This window comes from Macrotis lagotis, chromosome 1, assembly GCF_037893015.1.
Source record: "Macrotis lagotis isolate mMagLag1 chromosome 1, bilby.v1.9.chrom.fasta, whole genome shotgun sequence".
In the NCBI taxonomy this organism is placed as follows: domain Eukaryota; kingdom Metazoa; phylum Chordata; class Mammalia; order Peramelemorphia; family Peramelidae; genus Macrotis; species Macrotis lagotis.
The window spans coordinates 327,616,250-327,636,100 of NC_133658.1; the positions used below are offsets into that span (position 1 = coordinate 327,616,250).

A 19,851-nucleotide genomic window follows, 5' to 3' on the forward strand; every position below is an offset into this window, starting at 1 on the left:
GGAAGATTTAGGCTTGATGTCGAAGTTGTTAGTCAATCATGTCTGATTCCCTGAAGTGGTTTGCTATTTCCTTTTCCAGCTCATTTTATAGATAAGGAAACTGAGGCAAAACAGAGTTGAATGTCTTGTCCAGAGTCACATAGTTAGTAAGTATCTAAGGCCAGAGTTGAACTTGCATCTTCCTGACTCCAGCCCTGGTGTTTTGTCCATTAGCTGCCCTTGATGTAGAAGAAAACTATCAATTAGAATTTTTCCAAATGAAAATGAACTGGCTCAGTGGAGGCTGGATAACCACCTGTAAGAGGGAAGCTTCAGGAAGAAGTTTGGACAAGAGGACCACTGAGCTCCTTCCAGCTCTGACATTCTGAGACTGATACTCCCAGTACAGGGTTTCTTCTACTACACCAGATAATATAGTCTACAAAATACCAAAATATTACAAATAATAGACCAAAAGAAAGTAGAATACTTTATCTACTATGAGTTGTGGTCATTTTGTCAATAGCTTTTGTTTCATTGTCTTTTTTTTCCATTGTTGCTATTGCAAAGAAGTGTTCATTGTAGGATGAGATATATAAGGAAATGATTGTGGTATTTGTTTGGGATTAGTAGTAGCATTTTATTTTTTCTAATTGCACACAAATAAAAATTTTAGCATTAGCATTCATTTCTATAAAACTGTGAGTTCACAATGTTCTCCCTCCCTCCTGTTTTTAAAGGGTGCTAATAAAACAATAGTAGTAATAATAAAAATAACATGAGGGGAGCCCCTCTGATACCTAGAAAGAAGTCCATTTCTATTCTCTATAGAATTTGCAACTAAGAGAAATTACAGAAATCACCTAATTCAACCCCCTGAGGTTCAGAAAAGGGAAACGATTTGCCCAAGGTCTCAGTAAAAAGTCACAGAACCAGAATTCAAACCCAGGGTTTCTGACTCCAAACCCAGAGGTTTCTCCTCCATCATGGCCCACCCGGATGGTCCATGCGATGGTGGAAATCTCAGACCCTTGGTAGCAAATCTGACAGAGAGGGACAATGGAGACACAGACACAGCCAGACTGCAAGGGGAGATGGAGAGTGTTATTTATGCCATAATATTGGTTTAATTCTCATTAAAGTGTTTAAGAAAGGAGATCCTAGACGGCAAGTGGTAATTTTCTAAATGTCATGTCCAATAAGCCTTCCCTGACATTTTACCAGGAAGCCACAAAGCCTCCAGTGGATTCCTGTACCAGCCGCAAAGCTACAGTCCTGCCTTTACAGTCACTCATAAATAATGTAGGCCCAGCCCGCACTGCCTCCCCCACAGCCTGGTCGGAGCTGCCTGGTTCTATCAGCCCCCCGCCTTCTGAACAAAAATGGGCATGTTCCCACTGCCTCTGGAATCTGCTGCTTGTCCTGGGATAGCAGAGACAGAGGGGCAAGCAGCATGGGGATTGGGGTCACCTGCTGGACCTGAGCTGAGGGGGGGCAGGCAGACTGGGGAAGAGGAAAGGTACAAAGCCATATCTAGGAATTTTTGAGCCAGGGTAACACCCTCAAACTATGTCTAGGAGAAGAAGTTTGGAATCACTGAACCTCTTGAGAGAGGGAGAAACAGGCATTGATCCCAGTGGCAGAGATTCTATGACAATAGCAGAACAAAAAGACAGGAGTGAGCTCCCTCCCAGGGAGAGGAAATACCCTATATGGTAATTCCCACTTTAAATTATTATTCTTGATAGTCTAGTACTCAGGTTAGTTATTGCTTCATGTGTGGCACTAGAAAAACATTTTTACAAGAGGGCAAAGATAGAGTGGTAGCCCCTCTAGCGAACAGGTGCTTCAGGGATAGGTGCTGAAAGAGGGACTGAAGCAAGTCCCTTCTACCCTGCCTCCCCGCCCCAAACTGTCTCTAAAATTTTCAATGTATCATAACAAAACATAAGAACTGCAGTGGTCAAGGACAATTCTAAAAGAATTGGGATGGAAAATTCCATCCATATCCAGAGGAAAAACTATGCAATCTGAGTACAGACCAAAGCTTACTATTTACACTTTTAAAAACTAGTTTTATGTTTTTTCTTTTTTTTTCATTTTTTTCTTTTAATCCTGATTCTTCTTTCAAAACTTGGTTAACATGGAAATATGTTAAACATGATTGTACTAATATAACCTATATCAGATTACTTATTGTCATGGGGAGGGGAGAGGGAAGGGAGGGAGTTAGAAAAATGTGGAACTTATAAGCTTACAAGATAAATGTAAAAACTATCTTTACATTAACTGAAAAAATAAAATAACACATTCAAAATATAAAAACTGAATGGGATCTTAGGGATCATTCACTTTACAGAGAGGGAAACCAAGGCCCAATAAAAGAGTCTTGACCAAGAGAAATTTCATCTATGTCTTACAGAACCTGGGGTTGAGGTAAAGTGAAATCAAATGGAGTTCGAATCTCATAGACTCAAAAACTGTTAAAGCTGAAAAGAACCTGAGAAGTCATTTTCTCCAAAACCCCCACTTCACAGAGGAGAAAACAGAGGTCCAAGGTTGAATGTGACATCAGGGACTAGGACCTAGATCTCCTAATTCCCTCTTCAGTGCTTTTTCAGCACAGTAGTTGAAATATGGTCTTCTGAGATATGGCCAAGGCTCTCCTAGGACCCTCATTGGTCCTTTCTGAGCAATGGAACCAGGTGTCATTACCTAGGACCAATTGTTGAACAGAAGGCTAAGGCTGGATCCTGTTCACCCACCCCAGAAGGACAACCCAGCAACCTCTTCCAGGGGAAGTAAGGAGCTGGGTCCTGTCCAAATTGGAATGGGATGGGGTATAATATTATAGGTAGTGAGCCTCCTCTACCTGTCTTCTCAATCTTTTCACTTGGAGTCTGACTTACCACTCAGAGTAATAAAAGGACCACCTTTCACTAGAGCGAGGCCTCTTTGCCCACTTCTAGGCTGGGCTAGTGCTTGGTTCCCTCCACTCATGAGAGGAAACTTAATAGGGGTCTGAAATTGTTCTCCAATCTCTGACACAGCTTTCAACACTCACCAAACTCCCTCTGTCTTTTCACTAGTCACTCCTGGCTTTCCTTCTTAGAAGAGGAAGTATTTACTTTTATTGTCACATGGGACAAAGGCCCAGGTCACCCTGCCTTAGTTCTAGTTTGGGGTACATCTAAATTAGTTGTCTGGATAAAAACTTAGAAATGAGAAACTTTGGCACAAGGAAGGAGACAATCTTTATTAAATAGTTAAATACTTCACGGATCTCTGTATGGAGCTTTTGTAATGGGTAATCTTTGCATAGATGCACCAAAGTCCCTCCATATCCTAGGCTGCTATGACCAAAATGTAATTTATAATAGATTTGAAGGGAACTACTATGTATATTGAGACCAACACAATAATGATTCATCCTTGTTCAGGCCCTTAGCTTCTCTCAAGTGGAATTTTGCAATAGCTTCCTATCCTTTCAGATCTCTCCCCCTTTCCAAACCATCCTCTCTACAACTTTCAAAGTGATTTTCCTGGAGCATAGTTCTTATCATGCCACTCCCCTATTCAAACTGCAATAGCTCCCTATTACTTCTAACATCAAATTCAAACAAATAAAACTCTCTGATTTTCACATTTAACACCCTTCACAATTTGGCTCCAATCTTTCTATCTAACCTGTTCCACATACCTTCATACAAGTAAATCACCCTTCTTGCCGTGACTTACCCACAACACTCCTATTCTCATCTCTTGCTTTGCCTGGGCTGCTTACCTGCCTGGCACCTCATCTCTGCCTCTTAGGAGGTTTTGTTCTTTACAGAGTTCTACATCAACCTTTCACTGCTTCCCTGAGCTGCCAGTGCCTTCTCTCCCCAAGTTTCTTGTTCATTTTGTACATGTGTATTCAAATCTATCTTTATATGTATGTATATATAAATATATATATACATACATCTATCCACACACATACACACACACACACACACACACACAGAGTTCTCTTGCCAGCTCTTCCCCCAAGAGAAAGTAAGCTCCTTGAGTATAAAAATTTTCAAACTGGGGCGGCCAGGTGGCGTAGTGGATAAAGCACCGGCCCTGGAGTCAGGAGTACCTGGGTTCAAATCTGGTTTCAGACACTTAATAATTACCTAGCTGTGTGGCCTTGGGCAAGCCACTTAACCCCGTTTGCCTTGCAAAAAAAAACCTAAAAAAAAGACCAAAAAAAAATTTCAAACTAATCTTTAATAATAATCTTGCATCTCCAGTGCTCAACACAGTGTCTGGCATATAATGGCACCTCATAAATGGTTATTGATTGATGGCTGTAAGAATAAAGAGATAATGTATAAAGGGTTTTATAATAGTAGAGTACCAAAGAAATGCAAGCTTTGATTATTATCCCCTAAGGCTGCATTCTTGAAAGGAGGCCGAGAGATGGTCTACAGAAAGGAAAATGTGAAATGTCAGAGAAGTCAAGAAAAGTGAAGTCATATCACAAGCTGGGTGTGCCCTATGGTATAGGATGCTAGAGGGCTTTTCTGTAGTAGGAGTGGTTTTGTGTAAAGGGAACTGAGAATTAGCTAAAGTTAATATAAAGAATGTGTAGGGAACTGGAGAGAGGTGGTGCTTCATGAAAGAGGAGAGAGAGAGAGAGAGAGAGAGAGAAATGGAGAGAAAGGACTGGAAGAGAGAGAGGGAGAAGGAAAGGAAGGGGAGATGCCCTTTCATATCATGAGCTGTTATGACCAAAAATACAATTCAAGACAGATTTGGAGGTAAGATACTATGTATAATGAGACCAACACAATAAATCTTCACCCTTGTTCAGGCCCTCAACCTCTCTTATATGAACTTCTGCAATAATAAAAAAGCAGAACAGAGGAAAAGAGAACAGACAGGAGGAAAAAGTATAGAGAGCTAGCTGTAGTTAATGTCAAGATTCTTAACTTTGATGTGACATTGAAGGCATAGCCAAGTTTTTCACAGACAAGATGAGGCTATGGGGAGACTAGAACCAACTACAGCAGACAGACAATTTTCTTGGGAAAAAGTATGACTCAACCCCAACACACATCCTACTGTGCTAGAGCAATGGAGCTGATGTAGTCTAAAGGACCTGGGGATATTTACATTTAGAGGATGAGAAAACAGAAAAAGAGACAGAAAGAGCAGTCAAGGAAATGAAAGGAGGGCATAAATCATTAATAATATATGCCTTAAGGTTTGTCAAGCACTTTATGAGGAGGACAGGGTCGCAGAAGCCCAGGTGGGGAGATGATATCTAGAAATAAGAGGCTGTACACTGAAGAGAACTGAGAATGGCCATTGGATTTGGTGATTAGATGCATAGAGCAGGGTCAGTCTCAGAGTAGACACTGCAGGAGGTTAAGGAGTGAGCCAGTAGAAAGGTAAAGGGAAGCTACAGGTATAGAACATTCCCTGAGGAAATCTGGGTGTGCACAGGAGAGAATGACAATAGGAGCTAGAGTGGGGAGGAGGGTCAAGTAATTTTTAATATTTAACATGTTTGAAAGTCATGAAAGGAAAGATAGCAAAGAGAGATTCAATTACAGTAAGCTCTCTGTTGGACCCCGGAGATACAAAGCAGTTTCTGACCTCAAGAAAATACTACATCCTACTGGGGAGCAACAATACTTACACAGAAGAGACTCAAGATGCTGGAGTTGAGTCAGGGTAATTATGGATGAGAAGTTAAGTTTAAAGAAAAAATACTCCAGAGTCTATCTAGACTAAATCCCTTATTTTACAGATGAAGAACTTGAGACCTGGGGAGGTTAAGGGACTGGCCAAGGTCACACAGCTAATAAGTATCTAAAGTTCTTCTGATTCCAGATTCTCTGACTCCAAAACTCTTTAGAGGGTTTAGCTTTTGAGAGAAGGAAACTTACCTCTTCCTCTGAGACAGGAAGGAAGAAAGAAAGAATGAGAATAAAAATGGAAGCCTACTTAGGACTGAGGGGTAGAGGTAGGAAAACATGGAGCAGGGTAAAAAAGTAGGAGGAAGACAGTAAAAAAGAAGAAATAATGCAATTTATCAAAATATAATCTGTAATTTTTCAGGAATGTGCCTACTGTATAAAGTAAGGTACACCAATACCATATATTTTAAAAATTCTAGGCAAGCAGGAGAAAAAAAACAACTGCCTCTCCAGTTGGCATCTAAATGAAAACTTCAACATGAGTACAGCAAATAAAGAAGATAAGAGAAGGGAAGAGAAGTACACTAGGCTGTACAACCCTAAGTGGATTTTCAGGTCTAACACTACATTCTAAAGTCTCTTCCAGTTCCACTATATTATGTTATGCCAATTGTGTCAAAGAATTTCCAATAGGGGGAAACATGATCAGAAATACATAGGTCTACAGATTACGTAAATTTCTTACAATTATAGTTACTGATGCAAACCTGCTAGCATGAGCCCTGATGGCATGTAGGTTATACAAAGGTATAGGCAGACAAGTAGTTAGACCCTTGTGGCTGACTGCTGATGTTTGAGCATGCTAATTAATTAGGGAAAAACTTTGTGACTAAAAATCTCACATCAAGTGCATCCCTAATCCATGGGATTTTCCCTCTAGTCCACATAGTAGGACACTGTAATTTTGCATTCTAACCTGTGTTTTATGTTGATATAGAGTATCTTCTAGCTCTGGTTACCTGTAGCCTAACATTCCAGGTTCTGGAGCACTCAAACAGAAACAAGGGAAACACTAATATACAGATAAGGATCCTGTAGGCTGCATGTTGACTTAGTTTTATTGTACTTTTATTTATCTCATTTCCCAATCATATTTTTAGCCAGTTTGGGTAGCACCTGGGTGTCCTGTCTTACAGACTGATACCTCTGTTTTAGCTTCTGCTTGCTTTGACATTCCACATTCAAGATTCCAACATTCTATGTTCTAAGGTTCCTTCCTGCTCTAATCGTCTTAAGTTCTCTTCCGATTCTGAGATCCCACCATTAGTTGAACAAACATTGACTGAGTACCTATGGTGTGTGGAGCACTGTGCTGGGGAAGATACAAAGATAAATACGCCCCAGTCCCTGCGAGGGAACATGAGTGACTGGACGATTTGCTCTGGAGTACAACAGGCAACATCAGACACACACTGAGAAAGACAAACTGCTGTGACATGATGATGATTTAGTACATGACCAAAGCAGGGAGGTGAACTTTTCGAAAGTGTTCATTTATAATAATCATTGAATAATGATGGAGGGAAACAGGTAAAATGCAGAGAGCGGGCTGAAAGTGCGAACAAACATGATATACCACATCTGTTCTCACCGGGGATGCGTCTGAAGATTAACATCTCTGAGAATGCATTAATATGTCAACGAAAATATAGAAGCAGGTGATGATGGTTCAACTAAAGCTGCTTTTCTGCAATACAAGTATTCCTCCGAGCAAAATAACAGAAGAGCAAAGCAGTGAACATTTTCGCAAGCCCTGGTCCCTGTGGGGAAGAAAGTCAGTAAACTTAAAAAAAATGTTTTTTGCGTCTGATGGAGGGCAGTATAGCTGAGATTGCAGAGCTAACCTAGAGTGCGGCCCAGCACCAGCTGTCTGTAACTGGGGACGAAGACTGAGGCAACCCTGGTCAAAGACTTCTGTTCAGTCATATTCCTCCTGGGGCCCCAATAGGAAGGAAGGAAACATGGAAGGGAAGAGGTTCACAGACATATAACTGAGGAAATCATACCGAATTAGAGAAGGAAAATGTCTTCTTCCTCCCTCTTTCCTTTTTTTTCCATCTTTATTTCTTTATCTATCTTTAAAAGAGAGGAAACCTAGGGGAGAAAAGTAGGTCCCAGTCCCAGCTCTGCCACGAACTGGCTATGTGTGTCCTTGAGTAGGTCACCTCTCCCTGGGTCTGACTTTCCTCATAGGCAGGCAGCTAGATCAAATTATGGCCCTTTTCAGGTTTAATGTTCTATGTTCTATGGGTATTCTAAATTTTCAGATTCCTTCCAACTAACATTCTGTGGCCTGTGTTCTAACATTCTGTTCCAAGATTCTTTCCAGTTCTAACATTCTCTAATGTCTGTGGTAACAATGGGTATTATTAAAGTCCCTTTCACTGCAAACATATTTTGTTTTAACATTCTATTCTCCTAAGCCCTTTCCAGCTCTGATATTCTATTTCAATTTATTCTGCCCTTGGGTACTATGTTCAAGACCAACTTCCCTCACAGAGAGATGAGGAAGAGGCTCCTACTGCCTGAATGTTGTCAATCCATCACCAGCTCTCTCTCAATGGTTGTGATGATGTTATTGATGTAGTTATGATCTCTATTAGTACAGATCACAACTCCAACATGCATTCTATTCCATGAGATTTTTGTCTGTATTCTTTCATAGGTCTGCTACAGAGCATCCACCTAACATCCTGGAGGCTTTCTTCAAGGGCATTGGGGTCAAACTCAGATAGAAAGAGGGACCAATGAACCATACATAGGATTCCTGAAGGTCACATATTGACTTAGAAACCACATATATTTGTATATTTCTTTTTTATTAATACAGCAACACATTAAAAGCAGATAGGAACTATATTTTAATCTGGTTCAGGTTGCACTTCACTGTGGACCACATGCAACTCACCTGTTTGCTCGAGGATTATATTTTTCATATCTTGTAAACACAAATTGAGTACTTGGGCTACCTTGTTCTATCCCTCTGACCAGTCTACTTCCTTTTCCAATCATGCATTCCCTAGATAATATTCCTTAGGTGACTTATGGTGAGGGGCTATCATTGGAAATGTAGGAAATATTAAAACCAAGATTTTGGGGAGTCCTTTATATATTATATATATATATATATATATATATATATATATATATATATATATATATATATATATATATATATAATAGATACAAGGTAATTTGGAAGGGGGGAAGACACTGGAGAGCAGGAAAGACTTCATATGCTACAAGAAGGTGGTGCCTTAGCTGAGCCTTGAAGGAAACTAAGGGCTCTAATAGATTGGAGTGAGGTTGGGGCATTCCAGGCAGGGGAAGAGCTAGTGCAGAGACACAGACAAGAAGATGGAATGCTCTATAAAGTTTATGTCTCTCTCCATTTCCCCTTGAGTCACCCAAGCTTTGATTTCTCAGAGAAAAGGGTTTTTCAAAATTTACAACTACAGCATTGCCAAGAGAACATTTGCTTAAAAAAAAAAATTCTAAAGCTGATTATTAGAACAGACTAACATGAATTACTTGAGGAAAAACTCTCAATGTGAAAAACATTCCTAGGAAAACTAGAAAAGATTTTGGCAGAAATCAGGTTTAGATCAACACCTCATATCACATACAAATATAAATTTGAAAGTTATATATGACTTGTATATTAAAGCTCACACCCTTAAAAATGTAGAAAAGAAACAGTTGCAATATTTTGGGTGAAAACTTAACCAAACAAGGAATAAGAGCCATTGCAAAACATAAAATAGATAATTTAAATTACATAAAATTGAAAAGCTTTTTTGTATGAAGAAAATTAACTCAGCTAGGATAAGAAGTGGTCGATTGGAGGAAAAATCTTTGTTTGACCTCTGATTGAAATTAAACAAATTCTGATATATGATTGTAATGGAACATTATTACCCTGCCCAAAAATTGATAAATATTATGACTAGAAAGGCATGGAAATACTTATATGAAATGATGCAAAGCAAAGTAAGCAAAGGAAGGGAAATACTAGTAACAATGATTAAAATGATATTCAAAATTGAATGCTATGAAACAGCAATGACCAAGTTTTACCCAAAAGAAGACATATGAGCACTTATCTTCCCCTGCCTTTTTGGAAAGTGGGGTGGACTAGAGAACTAAAGCTGTGAAATATTGAAGGTAATATAAGACCTAATCAATATGTTGATTAGTTTTGATAAATTGTGTTCATTTTTTCTTTTTTTTCCTTTTGCTATAATAGATAGCCTTCTGGGAGGGGAAGGAGGGAGAATCTATTGGGAAATGTGATCTAAAATAAAAATATATCAAAATTTATTTTAAGAAAATAGATCTGGGCACTGGGAAATATTGTGGGATCATCAAAATGCACAATATCCAAAATACAATCCAATTAGTTCTTCTTCTTCAAAGTCAATTGGGGGTCAGCTCATTGTCCATCTTCTGTGTCTATTTCAAATCTCAGTTATATGTGCTTATGTGCTAATCCAACACTCTAGTCATACAGCAGCATATAAACTGGATAACTGGACTTCATCATCCATCTATTATCTATATATCTAACTTAGTTTGACTTTTTTTAGGTCTTTGCAAGACAATGGGGTTAACTGGCTTTCCCAAGGCCACACAGCTAGGTAATTATTAAGTGTCTGAGGCCGCATTTGAACTCAGGCACTCCTGACTCCATGGCCGGTGCTCTATCCACTGCACCGCCTAGCTGCCCCCTTAGTTTGATTTTTATTTTACATAAAATTTGATCTTATTGAGGAGTTTCAATAATGCTATGGGTTTGGTGTAATCAACAGAATATCAGCCAACCTGAAGTATGTGGACCAGATGCTATCAGGTCCACAAAAACTCCTAGGATACAGGAACTAGATTAAAATGTAATTGGCAAATATTTAACAAAATAAACACAATACAATACAACAGAGATTATGTTAATTAAAAATTTTCTAAGTCAATAAGAAGCCTTTAGGGATCCATTTCTATTTGAGTTTGACAACACTGATCTGAAAAATCTCACCAAGTCTTTGGGAACCCTTCTTCCAGTCAGGCTTTCTTTGTGTTGAAAAACCCTCTATGATAGTGATGAATAAGCATGTCCTTGTTTTGTTTAACATAAATAAGCAAGTTAGCATGACAAGAATAATTCAGAAGCTATTCTTCCAGTGTGGCAACTTGTGTAGAAAGCACCTGAGGTCTAACCATTCATGTCAAAGTCTCTATATGGCTAAGAGATTCTCAGACCTTAGTAAAAACTCTATGTCCTGGTAATTATAATGTGATCTACCCAAAGTCATAGAGTCCCCATCATCAAAGCCCAAGGCAGAGGCAACAATCTCTCACCAACCCTCCCTCCCTCTCCCAACCACACCACACTAAGAGGATAAATGTTCCACTTCCTAAATTCTCTGACCACAACCTCCTTTTATTCCATTTTTCTATGGCTCACTCCTAAAAACTCTTCTTCATTCTCACTATGACCTTCACAGTCTTTCCACCCTCAGAGTTCTCCCAGGATATCATCCCTACTCTGGCTTCATTTGCCTCCCTGTTAATATTGACCTTACAGTTAATCATAAGTTCAACATTACATTCTCTCCTCTCAAATTCGTTGCCCCCTTGCCCTATCACTGCTCATGCCTTGTCAAACCAGCCCTAGTTCATCCCCATCATCCACCTCTACTGTTCCTAGTTACAGGTTGTTGAATGATGCTAGTGGAAGTCACCAACCCTGCTATTACAAAGTTACAAAGTTATAAATTATCTTATCTCAACAGTGAGTCTTGCCTTTTCTCCTCCACCATTCTCTGCCCTTCCTCTCAGTAAAACCTTATATTATACTGAGAAAAGAGAATCATTCAACATGAACTCCCTGCTTTCACCTACTGTATATCACAACTCTTGATCTCATCCCTCATTTTCTCTTTTTCCATTCTAGTTTCTGATGAAAAGGTGGTCAGTTTTAAGAGGTCAACTCCTCTACTTGTTCCTAGTCTCTTTTGATTCCCCTTTAACCCTCCCTCTCTCATCCAATTTTCAATTCTAATTTGACCTGATGATGCTCTTGAGTGGTCATCCTATATCTCTCCTCTTTCACAGTTAAACTCTTAGAAAAAACTCCCTCCTTTCATTCACTTCTCAGCCCTTTTATTGTTGTCCAGTTATTTTTCAGTCATGTTCAACACTTTGCCATCCCATTTGGGGATTTCTTGGCAAAGGTATTAGAGTGGTTTTTCATTTTCTTCTCCAGCTCATGTTACAGATGAGGAAACTAAGGCAAACTGGGTTAAGTGACTTGGCCAGGGTCACACAGTTAAGTGTCTGAGGTCAGATTTGAATTCAGGAAGATGAGTTTTCCTGGCTCCAGGCCCTTTAAATTTACTTCTTACCTCATCAGCTCAACTGAAATGCCTCACTTCATAGTTAATACCGATATATTTTTTTAATTCTAGTATTCCCTAGTTAAATGTAAAAACAATTTTTGACATTTGTTTTTAAAACTGAGTTCCAAATTCTTTCCCTTCTTCCTGCCCCATATCCCTACATTTAGAAAGCAAGCAATTTGATATAGGTTTTAAATGCATAGTCACACAAAACATTTCCATAATAGTCATGTTATGAAAGAAAACATAGATCCTCATTCTCCCCCCCCAAAAAAAAAGAAACCTCAAGAAAAAAACTGATCTTGGATCATGGTATTATCAATGATCTTTTAATATCCAGATGTGATGATCTATTCTCAATTTTCATTTTTCTTGTTCTCTTTGGGGCATGACACCACTGACTACCTTCTCTTCTTGGATACTCTTTTTTTCCTCTGTGGCATTTGCTCTTTCTTTCTTTTAAATAATGCTTATGGCATTAGTCTTTCTTGGTTTTCCTCCTGTCTAGCTATAAATTCTCTTTGATTGATCCTCAATCATTTCTTGTTCCCAACTCCCCAGGACTCTGTTCTGGGACCTCTTTTTTTTCTCTCTAAATACCAGAGGGTTGAGCTTATGGTATGCTATAGACCCCTGTGGAGGTCTGGTGAATCCTATGAATCCTTTTTCAGAATAATATTTTAAATGTATAAAGCATGATACATAGGAGTACAAAGGAAACTAATTATATTGAAATATAGTAATCAAAATATTTTTTAAAAAACAAGATACGAACCCCTGCTCTAGCTTTACATGAGAATCTTCATTCTACTATGTGCTACAGGGAAAGGGGAAGTTAGTTCACAAACACTGGAAAAGCTTCTGGACTAGTTTATTTAGTGTCGTCCAAACTGGTTCCAGGTTGAGGAGGCAGTTAACCCAGGGGCATGGCCACAGCTGGGTCACTTATGTGGTCATTTACAGCCTCTAACATCTGCATCCTTGAGCACCCACGCCTTTTATGCAATAAAACAAAAAATGCTCCCTTGCAACCACCAAGCTCAGCTAATGACAAAAGAGTACTTTAACAGGGTGAAGGAGAAGACAATTAGCCTCTTTAATCTAAAGTGCTCATGTCCAGACATTTGTAATGTTAGTGAGGTTTCAGGAAACTGGCACTTGGGAGACTGTAAGACACTCTTCAAACATCTCAGCCAAGACACCAGTTCTTTTATACAGCAACAGCTGTTTCCTTCCCTGCTCCACTGATGAGGTTCAGCTAAAACTGGTTAGGGGAAGACAGAAGTCAGGGCAGGCTCAAACTCAGAGGAAGAAAAACACTCATGTGCCTGAAGAATAGTTTTATGTGGTTTCCACAGAGCCAATGACTCACACTCTCAACAAGAGGAAAAATGCACTGACTCTGGGAAAGTGGGGACTTGTCTTGGCCTCATTATTCTACTTGGATCTTCCTTAGTATGGCAGTTTTAAACATTTTTGCCTGATTTGATCCTGTTCAACAAGAAGGATATAATTGTTGAAATGGGGATTCTGGGAAACTTTGAGGAAGAGTAACTACTCCATCTTATGACAAAAAAAGAAAATAAAGTCAAGCATGTGGACTTATTTGCTCCAGATTCAGAAAGAGTATATTTCAAAGAATTCAGAGAAAGAACAAGGTTGAATCCCATGGTCTTAAATTGTTCAGAAGAACTTGACCCAAGAGGGTGAAATTCTCAAGAAGGACATTTTGATAACACAGGTACAAAAGATCCTGATTAGAAAGAAACTAAAAGTAAGCTAGTTACTAGACACAGAAGTGGAAATCCAGTAAACTCTTCCACAAAAGAGAAGATTTTTTTTTTAAAGTACAAATTTTAAAATACAAAGTTTTTTAAAGAACAAATAACTGAATGACTGAAGATGAATACAAAAGAGTAGCATGATCAGGAGCTTTGAAAGTCAAAATGAGTTAAAGCTAGGGGCAGCTAGGAGGTGTAGTGGATAGAATACAGGTCCTGGAGTCAGAAGAACCTGAGTTCAAATATGACCTCAGACACTTAATAATTACCTAATTGTGTGACCCTGAGCATATCACTTAACCCACTGCCTTTCAAAATCAAACAAAAAAAATGTGCTAAGGCTAGCAGGAAAATGTGAAAACCCTTAACTGGGTTTTGCTTGCTCTTCAACTTTTGATGATTCTTTGATATTGACTCTCACTGGTTTCCAATCTGGCCCCTCTAGCTTCTGATCCTTGTCACGAGCACCCCATTTCCTTGGGATATGACCCCTGTTTTTTTAATTTGTTTCTTTTGTTGTTTGTTTGTTTGTAACCTAGATTTCTGGCTCTTTTGTGCTGCTTGAATTATGAAACCTCAGGTCACACTAGGGGAAACCTCCTCCCCTGAACCTCTACCATGTGCACAGTGACATTACACTCAAGAGGGGGACTATAACTATCTCTATTTTGTTTCAATATAGAGCTAGCTTACCTTAATCATCTGAGAGAGGTCACCTGCATCAGCCAGCTCCAGGACTATGTTCAACTCACTCTCTTCAATGAAAGAGTCCAAATATTTAATAATATTTGGGTGGTTCAATTGCTGCAAAGGAAAAAAATGAAAAACAGCAATAGTGAGGGGCACAAGATGCCAGGGATAACACTTCAGAATCAACAGAAGATAGAACCTTTAATTTGAGGACTCTTGGAGACTTTATTGAAAGACACCTCTGTAGCCCAGGAAAATGTTTGGGCATCTTTTTAACCCTAGTTCAAGCCCTCATTTTCCATCATCAGTGGCTAATTGATCTCCCCTCTACAATCAGTTCTCCCCAGAGTACTCCCAAATCATCTTTTTAAGGCATAGATCTGAATATGTATTTCTCCTGCTCAAGAATTTTCAGTGGCTCCTCACTGCCCAGCATTGCGGCATCCAAAGACCTTCAAAAGCCCACTCCAAACTACCTTTCCAGACTTATTTCACACATGCTGGTTATACTCATGTTCAAGCCAAAAGCAGACCTTGAACTTAGCATTCCATCTTCTGCCTGAATGATTTTGCAGAATGTTCCAGGGTGTGGCATGTATCCCATCACCACCCCTCCCCCCACACACACTTCGATCTCTTCCTTCAAGCCTCAGCCTATTCAAGGCTCAGCTGAGTTGGGAAAAACCCTTCCTGATGACTGTCTGAGTTATTGGTGCTCTCATCAATTGCAGATCCAAAAAAACTCATTCTCTTTTCCCTCAAACCAATCCTTTTTGAGTTTCTGATGACTGTTAAGGGTATGGGACTTATACTTACCTAGGTCCCCTTCCCCGGTGACATCCTTGAGTCTTCATTCTTACTCATACCACAGACACAATCAGTTGACAGGTCATGCTTTTTCTACCTCCACAACTCCTCTGACATCGTGTTCCCTTTCTCTGCTCACACAGCCACCATCTTAACTCAGCCCTTCATTGCTTCATATTTGGACAACAGCAATAGGCTCCTATTGTTCTTTCCACCTCCAGTCTCTCTTTATTCCAATCTATCCTTCATGCAACTGCCAAAGTAATTCTCTTAAAGCTTGGGTCTGACCATGTGGTCCTCTATTCAATATGTCCCACTATCTCCTTATCATCTCTAGGAACAGATATAAACTCTTCTGTTTGTAATTTAAAGAGCTTCCCAACCTGACCCTTTTTTTTTTTAATCTTCCAAGACTTCTCAGATACACACAGCGGTTTAACCAAATAAACTTACTTGCTGTTCCTCATAGATAACCCTCCTCCTGGTTCTAAGCTCTTGTACTTGATATTCTCCATGCTAAAATGTTCTTCCTTCTTACCTTTCACTCTTAGAATTCCTCATTTCTTTCAAGATTTAGTTCAAGTATTAACTTCTTCAAGAGGACTTTCTTCATCACCCCATTTGCTAATGTCTACCCCTCTACTTTGTATATACTCATATAAGATATATGCTTTTTCTTAAAATTTAAGCTCCTTGAGGGCAGGAATACTTTTCATTTTTTTTTTTTTGTATTTCTAAATAGGAGCACAGAGCTTGACTGTAGTTTACTAAAAGCTTATTGTTTTGACTGAAGTCACAGACTCAATTAGTGGAAGAGCTGGGCTTCTGAAGTCTCAATCGAATTTTTAGAGGTAAGTTGTATTTATTTATTCTCAACTCAGCACCTATCAACACAAATATCCAAACACAAATATAAAAAAATTATCATACATAAAGCTTTAAAAGCTCCAATATTTATCATGTCAAAAATATATACTGAAACTTTAACAAGCTAATAAGCAAAACATCCTGTCTATTCCTCATCTCCTTCTGATTTTTTCTTTTTTGTGTTTTGAATTTTGTGTCTCTTAAATTTTGTCATGGCCATGTTACTGTGATTATAACATTGTGAGAGACAGCTACATGTCTACAGATATGTATATATACACAGATATCTACAGACTGTGTATGTACACACACAAATATATATATTACTTCTCTGATTCTGCTTCTTTGCCCTTCATTACTAAACGTGTCTTCCAATATAAATCCAGTGCTTTTTCCCCAAATAGATAAAGTTAACTCTTTTCTTTTTTTTTCAAGATAACTCTTTGACAAGAAAGACCACAAATATATGGAGAGAATCATAAGATTTTGAGGAAGGAAAAAACCTTGTCAGCAATTTATCTCCCCCCATTGCTGAACCTGTGCCCCTATCCTCTATCCTTCCTTGGTAGCAGTCTCCCACCAGTTTGTTGCTACCTGTCCTGCCCTCCTCTCCCCCTACCAAACCACACTGTATCACACTACACCATTATAAGAACAAGAGAAAATTACCATCTGCAAAGGCTTTTAGATAAACCAGTCAGTCCAACTCACTCATTTGATGGATAAGGAACCTAGGACCCAAGAAGTGCCACATTTGATCAAGATAAAAAGTCAATTAATGACAGAGACTAGACTTTCAGAACAACAAATTTCCTCCTGTGTCATTCTATTTTGAGCTATGATTGGCTTAACCAGTTTCTAGGTAAAAGATCTTTTCCCTCCATGACATTATAAGCTCCATAGAAGGCACGTATCATTTCATTGTAAAACTTTTTAACTCTTCCAGTCACTTAATAAATGTTGGTCCAACTGAGGTGAATTTTAATGGAATTAAAATGTGTCAAACTGAACTGACTTTGTATATGGTAATGTTTCATTTTCCTAGGCCCCAATTCTTGTGACTCCAAATCTAGACCTTTCCCTACTATACTTCAGCTGCTTGTTTCCTAATGTGTAAAATCTCTAAGGCCTCTTTCCCGTTCTGACATTTTGCATTCTAACTTCCAGCTCTAAAATGTTCTATTCTAAGGCCCTTTCTAGCTCTATGATTCCAAGACTGCAGTGTCAATTACAGATCAATCAGAAATTAATGCAATACATCTCAGCAATAATAATCTAAGTCAATAGGAAGATAGGATAAAATGTACATAAAACTGTTCGGGAACATATCTAATGAGTGAAAGAGGATGCTCCTCCTACTAAAAAAAAAAGTCATTTCTTTGGTCTGGGACCATCTCCACACATCCTCTCAATGTCCTTGGGTTATTTAGACATCGCTGTAACTACCACCAGCATGGGAGCTATCAATTAAGGAGAGAGATGAGTCGCAGGTATTGATTTGACAAGTTATTAGCTTCCCGGCAGCAAGGAAAGCGAGAGCCTACTGCTGACGCTGACAGAACTATGGAAACTGGTCCCTCCAACTCCTCCCTTGTCTCCCAACAAGACCTTGAACAACTCTGCCCTCCGGCTCCTCAGGGGCCAGGCTCACACCTGCATCCAGTTATCTGAAATGCTGACCAGCCGCAATGAAAAGGGGCTTCCCACGTTGACACCGAGAACTTCCCCATATTCTCTGTGATTGGCTCAGCTCCTAGGCAGCCCAATTCTCTCCATCACCAGGAAGATCTGTCATATTTTGTTGTGTCATTCACAGAAGAACCAATATACATTTGAAAGAAATGCCCTATAGGCAGCATTAACAAAGATATCCCCTGTGAATTGGCAATGCAATCTGATTTATCCAACTGGCTTCTTAGTGTAGGCTGAGCTGTGGCTGCTTAGAGGAAGTAGTGGAAAGTACTCGGAGCTCAAAGTCATGAGATGGGGATTCTCAAGTTCTGTCTTCTACTAACTATATAACCCCAACTAAATCACTCAACCTTTCTGATCCTGTTTCCTCATTTATAAAATAGGAAAAATAATCTTTGCCCTCCCAACCTTATAGATCTTCTACTGTGAAAACATTTTGAAAAACATAATGCAGCAAAGAAATGTGAGCACCATTTTATTTACCTCAATAAGAATAATAAGTGCAAGGATTTTAGAAATATCATAGGTCATTTCCAGTTTGATAAAATAGAAAGCATTTTGTAATCAGAGGGACTTGGTTCAAATCTCAGATCTACCATTTTCTATCTCTGTGAATGAGCAAGTAAGAATCTCTTTGGTCTTTGGTTCCTTTATAAAACGAAGGGATTAGACTAAATTGTATCTAAGGTCCCTTCCAGCTCCAAAAAAATGTGATCTTGTGGTCCTTTTTACTCAGGGCTGTCACTAAGAGACATACCGTGTAAAATGATAGAAAGCATAGAAGTCTCAGAATTGGAAGCCCTGGGTTCAACTTCCAGAATTAACATTTACTAGCCATGTGGCTCTTGGGCAAGTCACAGCCTCTCCAAGTCTCAGTTTCCTCATCTGTGAAGTGGAGATGATTATAATTGCACCACCCACCAACATCAAAAGGTTGTTGTAAGGAAAGTTCCCTACTTAATGCTAAAAATAGAGTTTAAGAACTCTAAAAAAGTTAGAGGGGAAACTATTATTGCTATCTTAGAAAGCTAGAGGAGAAGCATAGAATGTCAGGATGTGAAGGGACCCTAGAGATCATATAGTCAAATTGCCGTCATTTATGGAAGGGAAAAGAGGAGGCTCAGTGGTTTGCTTGGAATCAGGACCAGGACTATAATAAGAATTGGGAGATGTGGGAGGTGTTATACAGAACCCCAGTCTTCAGGTTCCAAAGACCTTTTTCCTATTTGCCATTTTGTTTCTTTTGTCTCATGAAGCCTCAGGTTATCCCAGCCAGCTTTGCCAAATTTATGGCCAATTAACAAGATACAACTCCTTGTTGATGCAAGAAGTGGGAAAAGGGAGGAGGGGGCACACCACAAAATGAAACAAAACAAAATTCTGCTAAATATTCAAATATCTATGTTCAGCCACAACAGAAAATAAATAAATAAGATGGGGAGAGAGACCACAATCACATATCTAAAGTCCAGTTCAGAGCCCAGAGCAGCCAAACCCTGCCCTGAGGTCTAAGCAAAGCCAAACATACATTTTTGATGTTCTCTGGGAAAAAATATTTCAGAGCCAGAGCACCTGTCATATTGCATTCCAGGACCCCAGAGGGGGAAGGAAATAAATTCATATGTATAAGGCAGGGATGGAGATTGGAGCAGGACTAGAGATGATTTGGTTTCAGGTTGATATTGTCTTTTGTTTGTACTAACCAGGGAAGAGACTGAAACAATTAGTATGAGGAAGTGGAATGAAGACTGGATACAGAGTCAGAGGATTTAAGTTTGAATTTGAATTTTAAATTCTGCTAATTACTAGCTGTGAGACCTCAGGCAAGTCACCAAATCTCTCTGGATTTCAGTTTTTCCATCTGTAAAATGAAGGCATTGGATCAGATGGTATTTTAGATCCTTTATAGCT

General features: G+C 39.1%; 1 protein-coding gene across 3 annotated transcripts in view; it reads right to left on the minus strand.

Annotated features, from left to right (window-relative positions):
• NEK6 (NIMA related kinase 6) overlaps positions 1–19,851 on the minus strand; it is a 128,534-nt gene that overhangs the window by 39,317 nt on the left and 69,366 nt on the right. For all 3 annotated transcript variants that reach the window (XM_074211606.1, XM_074211604.1, XM_074211605.1), the window contains exon 5: positions 14,578–14,688. In XM_074211606.1, the coding sequence (XP_074067707.1) occupies positions 14,578–14,688 (111 nt within the window). The remainder of the gene's footprint in view (positions 1–14,577; positions 14,689–19,851) is intronic.